Below are 12,265 nucleotides of genomic sequence, written 5' to 3'. Positions count from 1 at the left end.
GTTGAGGTGGTCCAGCACTCTGGATATCAGACTGAGCGGCGGAAACGGCCATGCTAGTCAGTAATGCCAAGATCTGCTGAACGCGTTGTAGAAGCAGGCGTTCGAGTTTTGCTTTGATGGGTGGACGAGCTCACAGCTCACCTGGTATTAAGTGGTCACTGGAGCCCATAGACGTCTAGAACGTAAATGCGCCACCCACCTTGAGATGTAAGATCTAAGGTCTCAAGTATAGTTACAACGGCTGCCCCACCCTTCAAACCGAGACGCACCACTGCTTCAGGGCAAATTACCTACTCGCGCGGACTCACAAGAGGTAAACATAGTTTTTTATCCATGAGCGGTCCGAGACGCGAACAAGTTCCCCACAGGCTGAATAGCCTAGTAGTTGCTTTTTCTGTGAGATACCACTCCAAGCCGCCGCGATTGCGTAAGAGGTGATCGGCTTCAGTGTTGTACAGTCCCGGTAGGTGGTGAGGGAGAAGTACAACTTTGAGGTGGTCTATTAAGTTAAGCAATTTTCCAGTCAGATCTAGCTATTATCGTGACCCGGTTCCTCCCTCGTTCTTTATGTAGGAAAATTCTGTTCTGTTGTTTACAAGGGCTCCCCACTGAATGTCCGACGCGTCGGTGATGACGTGGTTCGTGGCCATTCTCTGTGGATGAATTGGTGTGCTCTGACTGACTCTCTAACCACCAATCCAGCTCTGTACGTACCTCGTCCGAATACTGCTTTGGTAAATGAGGATATCTCCTGAGCTTGTTGCTGTGGTACTGCAAGGATTCGGCAAAGCAACTTTCCCCGGTGGGTGATGAAAGTCGCAAAGTTGAGATATCCTAAGAGGCTTTGCGCCTGCTTTAGGTTCCAACCGCCGGCAGTAAGTCGCACGAGCAAATTCTTGGGCAGGGACTTTGTCTTGGATTTGGTGTCCCATACGATTCCCAGAAAGTCTATCAAGCTCGTCAGTGTCATAACCGGTTGCTTAGATGGGTGGACGAGTTCACAGCTTACCTGGTGTTAAGTGGTTACTGGAGGCCATAGACATCTACAGCGTAAATGCCGCCACCCACCTTGAGATATGAGTTCTAAGGTCTCAGTATAGTTACTTGAGATTTCAACAAGTCTTTTGCCCTTGTAGGCAGACGAGCATACGGCCCACCTGAAGGTGAATAGTTACAGTCGCCGGTGGACTTCGGCAACGCCAGGGGCAGAGCCAAGCCGCTGCCTACTGCTTAATTCTCTCCACAGGCCTCGTTTGAAGAAGGACATGTTATAGCGCTCGGGAAACACCGTGGAGGGAGCTCATTCCATAGCCAGCTGGTACGTGGCAAAAAAGACCTCTGGAAACGCACTGTCAATGAACGCAGCGGTTCCAGATAATATGGATAAGCTTTGCTCCGATGGCGGGAGATGTTCTGCCCTGGTGTACAAGCAGATAACCACTAGTCGCAGACCCTTCTGGCGAAGTATTTCGGCTATTTAGTTTGTCACTGAAGCAAAAATCCGCGGTGGTGCAGCTAAGCCGAATGGCAGACATATCATCTGAAGTAGACGACCCTGATAACTGATCCCGAGAAACGTCATTGATAGATGATAATAGGCCTGGCTCAAATCCAGTTTGACATTCCAATCTGTTATAAAACTTAGGAACTCGATGGTGGAAAAGGTGAAAAAGACTGTTTCATGTACTTGTTCAATGCCTTGAGGTTGAAAATTGTTCGATATTTTATTGGTCTTGGGAAGTATGAAAAGAGGAAATCTGAAAGACGGTGTCAGGGGTGCGGGTTCTAAAGCTCTATTGAATTAAATTTTGGATTTTGATTGACATCAAGTTATTATTAATTTCAATATTACGTTTGGTGGATCGAGTCCAGGTGTTTCAATATAGTCTTAGACATCCGCCTGAAAATGCTGTTGAGTAATTTATTTTTATTTCCTGATTTTCGTTCCACTTTGTACTTGTTCCCCCCTCCCCCCGTTTTTCTTGCTGAGGAATTATTTGGATAGCATCGCTCAGAATATCTGTTTTCGGCCTCTTTAGATGTATTGGAATGTGGCCTACCTCGACATGGCTTTGCATTGGCCGTACAAGCCGAGGGCTCCGGCGATGCGGGCCGGATGCGAGTAGCAGACGGTGCCGCTTTTGTAATTTATCAATACCACCAATTTTCTGTATATATGCCAATAATAAGTTGGGGTTAAACATATAATCACAAGAAGAAGATATTTTCTCTATATCTTCCCTGATATATCTATCCTTTAATTTCTTTATGAGGTATCTACGACGCTATCGTATAACCTCGGCTCGCTTATCGAAAATTATTTGAAGGATATCGTTAGAAACTTTTATAGGCGAAATCGTTACCGAATAGCGGTTTAAACTTTTCGTAAAAGGCGAAAGTATTAAGCTGAACATTCTCTGAATTTGACCCATCGGCAAGGTTTTGTATGGCAGCATAACGCATTCGTTCTGTGCCAAAAGAGCATTAGATAACGCAGGAAAACATTTTTTTTTTTTTTTGAACCTCGGAATACTGCACCGCGTTCCAAGTCGGCTAGTCAAATATTTGCATATCTGGTTCTTTTATAGAAATGCTCAAATTTCAAAACCTACCCGCTTCTGGTAACGGACGGTCTGGTGGCAGACGTAAAAACTATTCGTCGTTGTCTAATTTCGATTGGAAGTTGAAACCAGATCAGACATTATTATTATAAGATGTTGGTATTTGTAAGTGTAAAGACGGGACCACTGGTGCACGACCAGCAATAGCATGATTTGAAGTTAAAATAATATTCACATGACTCACCCATTATTGCGACAGTAAGTCAAACCTTTTATTCAGATCTCGCGACCAGTCACTTTTTCGAAGTTTTCTTGCTGGTCCCTAGTCTTTATTTTCCGACGAACCCGAAGAAATATCCGAAGAAATCGAAGAACTATCCTCACTTAAATTTTACTTTGAAAGGCGCGATAACCTCGTCACTCATTGTAGAGCCTTGGAGGTTTTCACGAAACGGAAGATAATCATAACACTTGTTTGAAACAAACTTTCTACTTCAAATCTCGAAAGTTGCTTATAACATTTTAAATTACTAACTTCTTAAAATATTAACGACTGCACGTGGGAAAAAACGACGCAACAATGACAAATATGGCGGCTTGTCTTTGCTTGTTGGTTCGGTTCCAGACGTTATAGAGGGCGCTGTAGATGGGACTTAGGAAACGGAAGTAGTCAAATTTAGCGACCTGCAGTGAAAATCATACGATGTACTCTCATAATGGACTTCGGACGTCAAACGGAACACATAATATTATATTATAATTTTTGTCGAACTATATATACTTTAAAATTCAGAGAATTAACATAAATGGGATCACTTATAATGATTCATATTCACTTATAATGAATGGTGATGTTTAAATAGATTTGACTGCCATTTTGGGTAGACTAGCATACGCCCCATCTGAAGGTCTGTCTCACTGTGGCTCATCGTCATCTGCAATACTAGGAAGCCACTGCTTAGTGCTGCTATATTAAGTGCTATGGAATTGCATTAATCTTCTTCTTCTTACCGTTATCCTACTATTTAGAGTCGGAACAGCATGTTCTCTTTTTCCATTCATGCTTATCACACGTCATCTCTGCACACATACCCTTTTCTCGCATATCCTCTTTCATACAGCTCATCCGAGTTGTTTGGTAAGTCTTTTATGACATAGCATAATTTTCAATAAATAACTTATACAATTAGTGACAAAAGATCTCTGTGAGAGCCATAGAGGGAAAGAGAAACTAATACATTATTTTTGCGACAAAAATACTCTCTCAAAACCTCCGCGCTCAATTTTTTTTTATTGCCCTTGTAGGCAGACGAGCATACGGCCCACCTGATGGTGAATGGTTACCGTCGCCCATGAACTTCAGCAATGCCAGAGGCAAATCCAAGCCGCCGCATACAGCTTAAAATTTTTGATCTCTTCAAAAATTTGCCAGGAATAGGCTACCGTATTATGTTTAAAAGGACCATGACTTCCAGATGTGCCCCTCTACGTCGTCCAGCATCTCGGCGTGCCTGTACCGTACGCTGTAGGAGAGGATGTAGGGTCGAAGCTTGGATGCCCTGGTCTCCCTGTCCCAACACATGTGGTAAGTATCTCTTCTTCTTCTTTTTCGTCGCTTTCTTCATTGCTGAAGGTCGTGTCCCTGAAACTTGACCGTGGGTTGTCTCGTGAGCTGTGTCCATCTCGTCTGGACCTCAGCACATATCTATATGCACAAATGACATATTGTACGACTTTAAAACTGTAATCTAAGTTCTGTAAATCTAAGTTTCTTCGTAACATATTTTAAGATACTCTAAGGTTTCGTGATGTTGAGGGTTTATTGTGCGCTCTCCTCCGAAAACCTCATCTGAGTGGCCAATAAAACACTGAGTATAATTACATGTTTATTCGCGTCAGCGACCGCGGTGGATCGCTGCACGTTGACCACTGACTGATAGACGTATGTTGCTCATTACTATAAATGCATAGTAGTAAGCTAAGCGGGGCGGGGTATCATTCCCCTACACTACACCCCCTCTATATTTGAAAAAAAATAAAAATTCTTAATACCTTAATTAATACCTTCCTCTACAATACCTTAGAAATGATTACAATCTTGAATCTTTATCACTGCTATTATCATATTATTTACATTTCTGTTATATGCAACACGGATGTGATATTTACATAGAACGATCTCGATTTTTTTATTTGTTCATTTGTTTGTTAGTTTGGCTCTAAACATTTTACTATGACTTTGGCGAAACACTGTGCGTACGGAGCTATGATTGAATTTAAAAATACTATATCTTCTATACTTAAAAACATATAACCTAGAAGAAAACTATATATTTTCAGAACCAAAGTCAAGTAATAAAGCATCACATTATTTATTATCAATTTAGAATTGCCGGATATATTTGATGTGATAAATGAAGATCTATTGAAGATGTTGTTCGTAACACAGACACAAAGTTAGATCGCATTAAACGTTAAGTAGTCTGTGTTCCGCGGCAGGTATATCGTTTTAGTTTAACTGCAACTAGACTCAATAAAAGACTTGAATAAATACATTCCATTAATAATAGTATTATAGTAGTTTATTTACAAATCAATTTTATTGGTTACTAGCTGACCCGGCAGACTTCGTACTGCCTCAGTCGATAAATAAAAGACCTAAGCTTTTGTATAAAATAAACTTAAAACAAACAAAAGGAATCCGTCCGACAAGGGACACATCAAAGGAAAAACAAAATTGTTATTTTTATTTAATTCCGAGCATTCTCATATTTATCTACCTTTTAAACCTTCTCTAGACTTCCACAAATAATTCAAGACCAAAATTAGCTAAATCGGTCCAGTCGTTCTCGAGTTAGAGCGAGACTAACGAACAGCAATTCATTTTTATATATATCTATATAGATTAATTTTGTTAGTACAAATATTTAAGTCCGTATTAATTTATTTTTAAACTACAAAATGTTTTCAGAAAGGACACTAATGTTTCCTTTTTTGGAGCTGTGTTCAAATTTTCGAGAAAAACGGCTACGCGTACATTCCGCATATTGCTAGATAGAATTTAAAGATCCGCTTTGAGTTTATTGGAACTTTGTGGTATTTGTATTGCATTCATAGAAATCAGGGTGAAACCAAATCAATTCACTGATTAATGCAATTTTAGAAGACCCAAAAAGACTTGTCGGGCTATTATACCACTCGCCGATAATATTTCGTGGTGACATAAAATGTTTACGACGCTTTGTTTTACAAGTCTTATTTTCTTCCCTATAGTGTGGCGAAACGACTGATTAAATTTTTATTTGTTTTTTATTCCTCCTTCGAAGATCCTGGTAAGCAAGTCCGCATGCGGGTTGTACACGGCGGGCCCAGCTGTGGCCCTCGACAGGAGACCAGAGACTGTCCTGTGGCCAAAACCTGCAGGTCCAAAGACGCTGTATGGATCGCCGGAGAGTGGAGTACTTGCAAACTGTCTCCCGGCGAGAGGTGCGGCGTTGGGCTAAGGATCAGAAGTAAGTATATCACTTATGCACACATATGTATATCATAGTATATTATAATATATCATAGTATATCACAGTATATCATAGTATATCACAGTATATCATAGTATATATATGTACACATAGTATATCACATATGCACAATGTAATTAATTAAATGCAATTATATTTTCAGAACAACGCGAAATTTCCTGCCTTTTTATTTTCACAAAAGGCACAATGGCTTGACCGATCAATAAACTTTCTGTTCTGTTCATAGTGGACCTAACTCATCTTCGCAGGTATCTGGTGCGGTTCAGATTCACATAGAGTAGAAGCCGGTGCCTGTGCTGGACAGTTAATACCTCGCAGCGTGGCCGACTGTCAGGTGCCTTGTGAACACTCCTCGCCTCCCACTTGCGATGTCATCTGCTCTGATCCGTTAAGGTAAGCAAATCATAAGCTGCGTTAAAGATATTGTGCCCTTGTGTAATGGAATTTAATAAATATGAAAGGGAAACCTTCGAAGATTCGGCACATGATTAACGACATTGAAGTCGTCGTGGCCTAAAGGATAAGACGTCCGGTGCATTCGTGTTGAGCGATGCACCGGTGCTCGAATCCCGTAGGCGGGTACCAATTTTTCTAATGAATACGTAGGTACTCAACAAATGTTCACGATTGACTTCCACGGTAAAGGAATAACATCGAGTAATAAAAATCAAACCCGCAAAATTATAATTTGCGTAATTACTGGCGATAGGACCTCTTGTGAGTCCGCGCGGGTAGGTACCACCGCCCTGCCTATTTCTGCCGTGAAGCAGTAATGCGTTTCAGTTTGAAGGGTAGGGCAGCCGTTGTAACTATACTGAGACCTTAGAACTTATATCTCAAGGTGGGTGGCGCATTTACGTTTTAGATGTCTATGGGCTCCAGTAACCCCAGGTAAGCTGTGAGCTCGTCCACCCATATAAGCAATAAAAAAAAACAACCTAATATTGAAGTGATCCTCTGCTGTATTTACAATACTAACTTATGATTCATAAACTCTAGTTTAAATACAAAATATCCGTAGATACTTGGACGCCTCAGATCCAGACATAATGAGTTGCGTCTGCAAGAATGTTTCCTTAGAGTTGTTGCCGGCTGACTCCGACTGCATCCTTCCTCCAGGGTAAGTGAATTACATTTCTCGTACTCACTCATGTAAATCGGTAATTCAAGTTTAGGGCTTCAAAATATTCTAGTAATCCTCTCTTTGTTTACACGCTTTATATTAGCTTCACTTGTATGTATGTTTGTAACTGACTCCTTCATACGGGATTTTGACCTACTTTAAACGGCCAGATTTCATTCAAACTTTGTAGATTTATTTGTCTTATATATACTTATAATTGTCTTCCTAAAAATATCTTGAAGAGCATTTCAAATGTTCCGAAACTTAGTCAATCATGATTCGGGACATTAGCTCTTAAGTATTTCTGTAGCGTTTTAACAAAATATATAGAAGAGTCTTTCTGTAGCGTTTTAAGAGAGTGTAAGTATATATTATATTTGTTTATGGAAGGAACGTAGAATAACATAATATTTTTAATGCCGATTTAATTTAAAATTTGGATGTCCCAAATATATTTAGGATACTTTGGTATTTTTATAGATATTATAGCTAGTTGAGTTACGCTTATAATATTCGCACATAAACTAACAGATTCCTCTCAATAAATTGGGCATTTGTTTTAGATTGGAATGTGGAGAGGGTAGGGCTCTGCGCGCGGCTCGTTGTATGGTAGCTGGACGAGATGTGCCCATGGACGTATGCAAGAAATTTCATCCGCTCACAGGTACCTTACCTTCTTGTTTAAACAATATCCACAATGTGTTAATTAATAGCTAGCTAATTAGTATGAGTATCGTGGTATTTGATAAATACAAAAATCGGGATTCGAATTTTTAAATATTTATCTCTATAGCTTGTTGCATGATGTGTGTGTTGATGTTGATGTTTGATAATAACTATATTATATTATATTAAAAATACGAAAATAATATAAGGATAGCATTCATTTAACGTTCTTTGCAATTTTTACTCCTACATTTCCTGCGTCATTGAATACATGTGCAAAAATGCACAGTTCACACAGCTTATGTACATAGCTTGCCTATCTCTACAGGTAAGTAATTATGAGCTTCAGTATCAAGAGTAGGGTAGCCGTTATGCCAAAACAATTGGGAGTTCAGCTTTATATCTCAAGGGGGACAGGAGTATGTCATCTTCATTCGGCCTTCGGAAGGACAGGGGACTGGTCTGACGAGCATAATTGGCAACAGAAAGGAATATTCATTCTGTTAATGCTCCAGTTATGTTTTTTTACCTTAGATGAGTGGACGAGCTCACAGCTCACCTGGTGCTAAATGGTTACTGGAGGCCATAAACATCTACAACGTAAATGCGCCACCCACCTTGAGATATAAGTTCTAAGGTCTCAAATATAGTTACAACGGCTGCCCCACCCTTCAAACCGAAACGCATTACTGCTTCACCTACCCGTGCAAACTCACAAGATATCCTACCACCAGGAAAAAAGCCTATAGCTCCTACCTAAAATTTTTACATATGATGTGTAGCATAAACCTTAATATCAAATATCTTTAAACAAAGATACCATTCCTGCCGGCCATTATATCTCGGCACAATATTGTTTTCCTATTCGTACACTCATCGTACATTCGTACACTCATGCATCAGTCGGATCCTGCGATACCGATGCTCTCGCGATGCGACGCCATGTGGCACGATGTTTCGCAGAGTGAGAGCAAACATTTATGTTGGAGTGAGTAACAGATTTTATGAGGTCGGTCCATCGTGTTGGAGATCGTCCGCGAGATCTTTTGCCCTCGACTTTCCCTTGCACCACCAACCGCTCAATGGAGTCCTCATTACGAGTGATGTGCCCGAAGAATTTGAGGATTCGTAATTGGACTGTTGAGGAGACTATCGTCAACAGTCCAATTACAATATTGTACTACAGTCATTAACTCACCACTCGATCAAGAGGAAATGTTGTCTCTGCACTCTTAAAATCCATGCGATACCCTGTCGCATAATTTTCTCACTACCCGTGCGGACTCGCAAGAGGTCCTGCCACCAGTAAACACGAAGAATACAGTTGTCATTAATTCAATTCCGTTTTAGGGCCCAGCAGGGTTCGTGAAGCGACGACCGACGGATACTCGTACGACAATGAGTTCCTGAGTCTGCTCCGTGGGGCGTGCACGGTGCGCTGTGCGCGCGACTGTACCACCGGGGAGTGGGGCGAGTGGGGACCGTGCAATGCAGAGCCCGGCTCGCGGGCCGCCTTTAGATTCAGAACAAGGTCAGTTTTATGATATTAGTATCGGTTCTGTAAAATTGAAAATTATTGAAAGAAAATTTATTCTGCTCAACCAGATGCTATGAAACTAAATCAGTAACTTCAGTGCACTTAGAATAGAGGAACTAGAAAAAGAAAATATTAGACCAGATAAGGTCTAATATATAATAAATAAATTAAAACAACTACGCCAAAATTCCCAAATTTTGTTTTTTTTCTGATTTGAAAGAAATGAGAGACACTGATTAATTTAAATTTGGTCTTAGACCTCACGTCTCAAGATTCTAAATGGCTGTTGGTATGTCTATGGGCTTCATTCACTAACTAACAGGCTCGTCTCGAATAAAAATATTAAAAGGCAGTAAAATGCAGTAAATGGTATTAAAAGGCCGTAAAGTTCCCTAAAAACCGGTCTCACTATCCCAACCTTCTCTAGGGAAGTGATGGAGGAGGGTTCGGCGGGGGGCCGTGAGTGCGGCGCGACCCTGCAGCGCTCGTCCTGCTCGGTGGGGTCCCCCCGCTGGGCCGTGGGCGAGTGGGCCCCCTGCACGCCGCCCGACGCGCTGTGCGGACATGCCGTCATCAACCGGACCGTTTCGTTAGTATCTTAACCAATCAGATAAAGGCTTTTTAGGACAAGAATCGATATTTATCTTTGTTCTAGAACAACCTTTACCACGTTATTTAATTTTAATTTATTCAAATTATAATAGTTATAAGACATGCGAGCGAACACCCAGATTTAAGATCAAGGCTGTACTACTGGACACCCATGGATTTCTGTTACATAAAAAGACCTAATTTTTTTACGAATTATGCTCGTAGAATCATATTCATTACGTTCCCTAGTTAAAAAACCAAAACAAAGAATTCTTTACCATCGATATAGTATTGTTTATCATTAAATCTTAAGCATAATAGGAGTTCGTGCTTTGTGGTGAAATGATACATAGGAATGTTAATATCGGGCATGTTAATCCAAAAAAATATTTTTTTGCGACACTATGCAGAATCGTTCGTTTTAGATTTTACTAAAAGAGCAGTATGCACTTACATGACCATAACTTAACCCAATTCTTGCGAGAATTATTCTAGATACTAGTGGTCCCGCAGTAGTCGAAATTCTACTATAATTAATTGAAATTATAAGCTTGAACATTATTATGGTTCTATTGTCAAAGACTATTTATTATACTTCTATAATCACTGATTTCGCCAAGACTACACTTTAGACAAATATTAACAAAGACAACCAATATTTAATCTATTCTCAATTTGAACTCAGACTTTATGCAATAAGAAAAGTATAAAAAAAACAAATAGTATGCATGCGTGTGTGTGTCAAATACATGGTAGTGTGTGTAATGTTTTCTTTATTGATTTAATGTATCTTTCATGCATTATTTTTAAAAAATATTAGCATTGTGCACTCCTTCTCTATATTCTCTATAAGTGTGGGAAATTTCCTACTGCTCCGTCCGCGCAATTTTCGTAAAAAGGGGTACACAGTTTTTGCTTCACGTATTAATATATACATAGATTACCGATCTAATCTAAATATTTGACACCAGCTGCGTCGACGCGGACGGCAAGTGGCTGGAAGACGCGACTTGTGAGGCGTCCGGCGCGGGACCAGCGCCGGCGCGCGAGGCCACCTGCCGGGCCCCGTGTCCCGGGGACTGCGTCGTCAGCGCCTGGTCAGATTGGAGTCCTTGCGAGCAGGTGCCTGTCCTTTATTAAAACTTCAATAATAGTTCAAAGGACTGTGACGGGAGAAGTCTAAAACTATGAGGAAAAAGGATTGTGTGGTTTTATGAAACCACGGTAAAAGTGAAACTTTTTTCATATTATAGACATTTAGCTCTGACAAACAACATTTACATTAAACACTGACAAAAACAAACAAAATAGCGTGGAGCACTGGCACAAATGAGTAATAGTCTATACACTACACGGTCAGCTGCTGCGAATTATAGGCGCCGCCATATTGGCCTTGGCTGCTCTGACGAGCGCCTTTCACTTTATCCCTACTCCGCGGCCGACCGTCACGCGACATGCAACACACAGACGAAAAAGTTCGAGACGATGTAATAAAAGTTTCACTTTAACTAAAATAATCAGAAAAGCATAATGGGGTAAAAAGGGTAATACCGAATCCTGCAAAGTTGACACAGTTGTAATCTTTAAAGAAGTTGTTTTGGAGACTTTTTTACTGATTAGGTCCTCCATGCCTATTTTATGCAATCTGAACTTACTTTAAAAAACCATATCTGTCATAACTAAATTTCGAGAAAAATTAAAACCTTGATTCTTAAGACTACAATGTCGCAAAGGCAGTCGATTGGGACAATCGGGACTCTACGTCTACGCGATTATACTTCCAGTTCGTAGCTTCAATAAACGAGTAGTATATCAAATAAAATTTTACCGTTCTATTTTAATCAAACTAATTTGTAAATCTCTGAGTCACGTTAGTTTTTTACAAGTGAGCCAAATAAATATTTGCGAAATTGCAGTCGCTACAACAGATCTATAATACAAAACAAGTATGAGATAGTTAATGGCGTACTTCTCTGAGCTTTCCTCAAACTAAATTGAACTCACAATATGACATGCAACTGTGTCGTGCTTCAACTGGCGTCACAACCTATCGGTCCCTCTATCTCTTTTACTCGTTGACAACAGTAAAAATTTTGTGAATAGTATTCAGTGTGCTTGGTGCGAGTTTTTTAACGTTCTCGATAGCGTAAAAGTGAACTCAAATTTGTATGCAATTGGAACAGCACCCCTAACGGCAAACGTTCCAACTGGAACAGCACCCCTAGCGGCAAACGTTCCAACTCCATACAAA

The 12,265-nt window shown here is 40.3% G+C and overlaps 1 protein-coding gene across 1 annotated transcript in view; it reads left to right on the top strand.

Annotated features, from left to right (window-relative positions):
• The window catches only part of LOC114253363 (thrombospondin type-1 domain-containing protein 7A), a 118,700-nt gene that overhangs the window by 98,141 nt on the left and 8,294 nt on the right, over positions 1-12,265 (top strand). Inside the window, exons 13-20 of the mRNA XM_089734282.1 lie at positions 4,037-4,146; positions 5,888-6,073; positions 6,346-6,490; positions 7,119-7,217; positions 7,784-7,884; positions 9,237-9,417; positions 9,851-10,012; positions 10,986-11,136. Of these exons, the coding sequence (XP_089590408.1) occupies positions 4,037-4,146; positions 5,888-6,073; positions 6,346-6,490; positions 7,119-7,217; positions 7,784-7,884; positions 9,237-9,417; positions 9,851-10,012; positions 10,986-11,136 (1,135 nt within the window). The remainder of the gene's footprint in view (positions 1-4,036; positions 4,147-5,887; positions 6,074-6,345; positions 6,491-7,118; positions 7,218-7,783; positions 7,885-9,236; positions 9,418-9,850; positions 10,013-10,985; positions 11,137-12,265) is intronic.

Source organism: Bombyx mandarina, chromosome 17 (genome assembly GCF_030267445.1).
Source record: "Bombyx mandarina strain Sakado chromosome 17, ASM3026744v2".
Classification (NCBI taxonomy): Eukaryota; Metazoa; Arthropoda; class Insecta; order Lepidoptera; family Bombycidae; genus Bombyx; species Bombyx mandarina.
The sequence above is the reverse complement of the archived record's forward strand: the minus strand, read 5'-3'. Positions and strand labels throughout refer to the sequence as shown.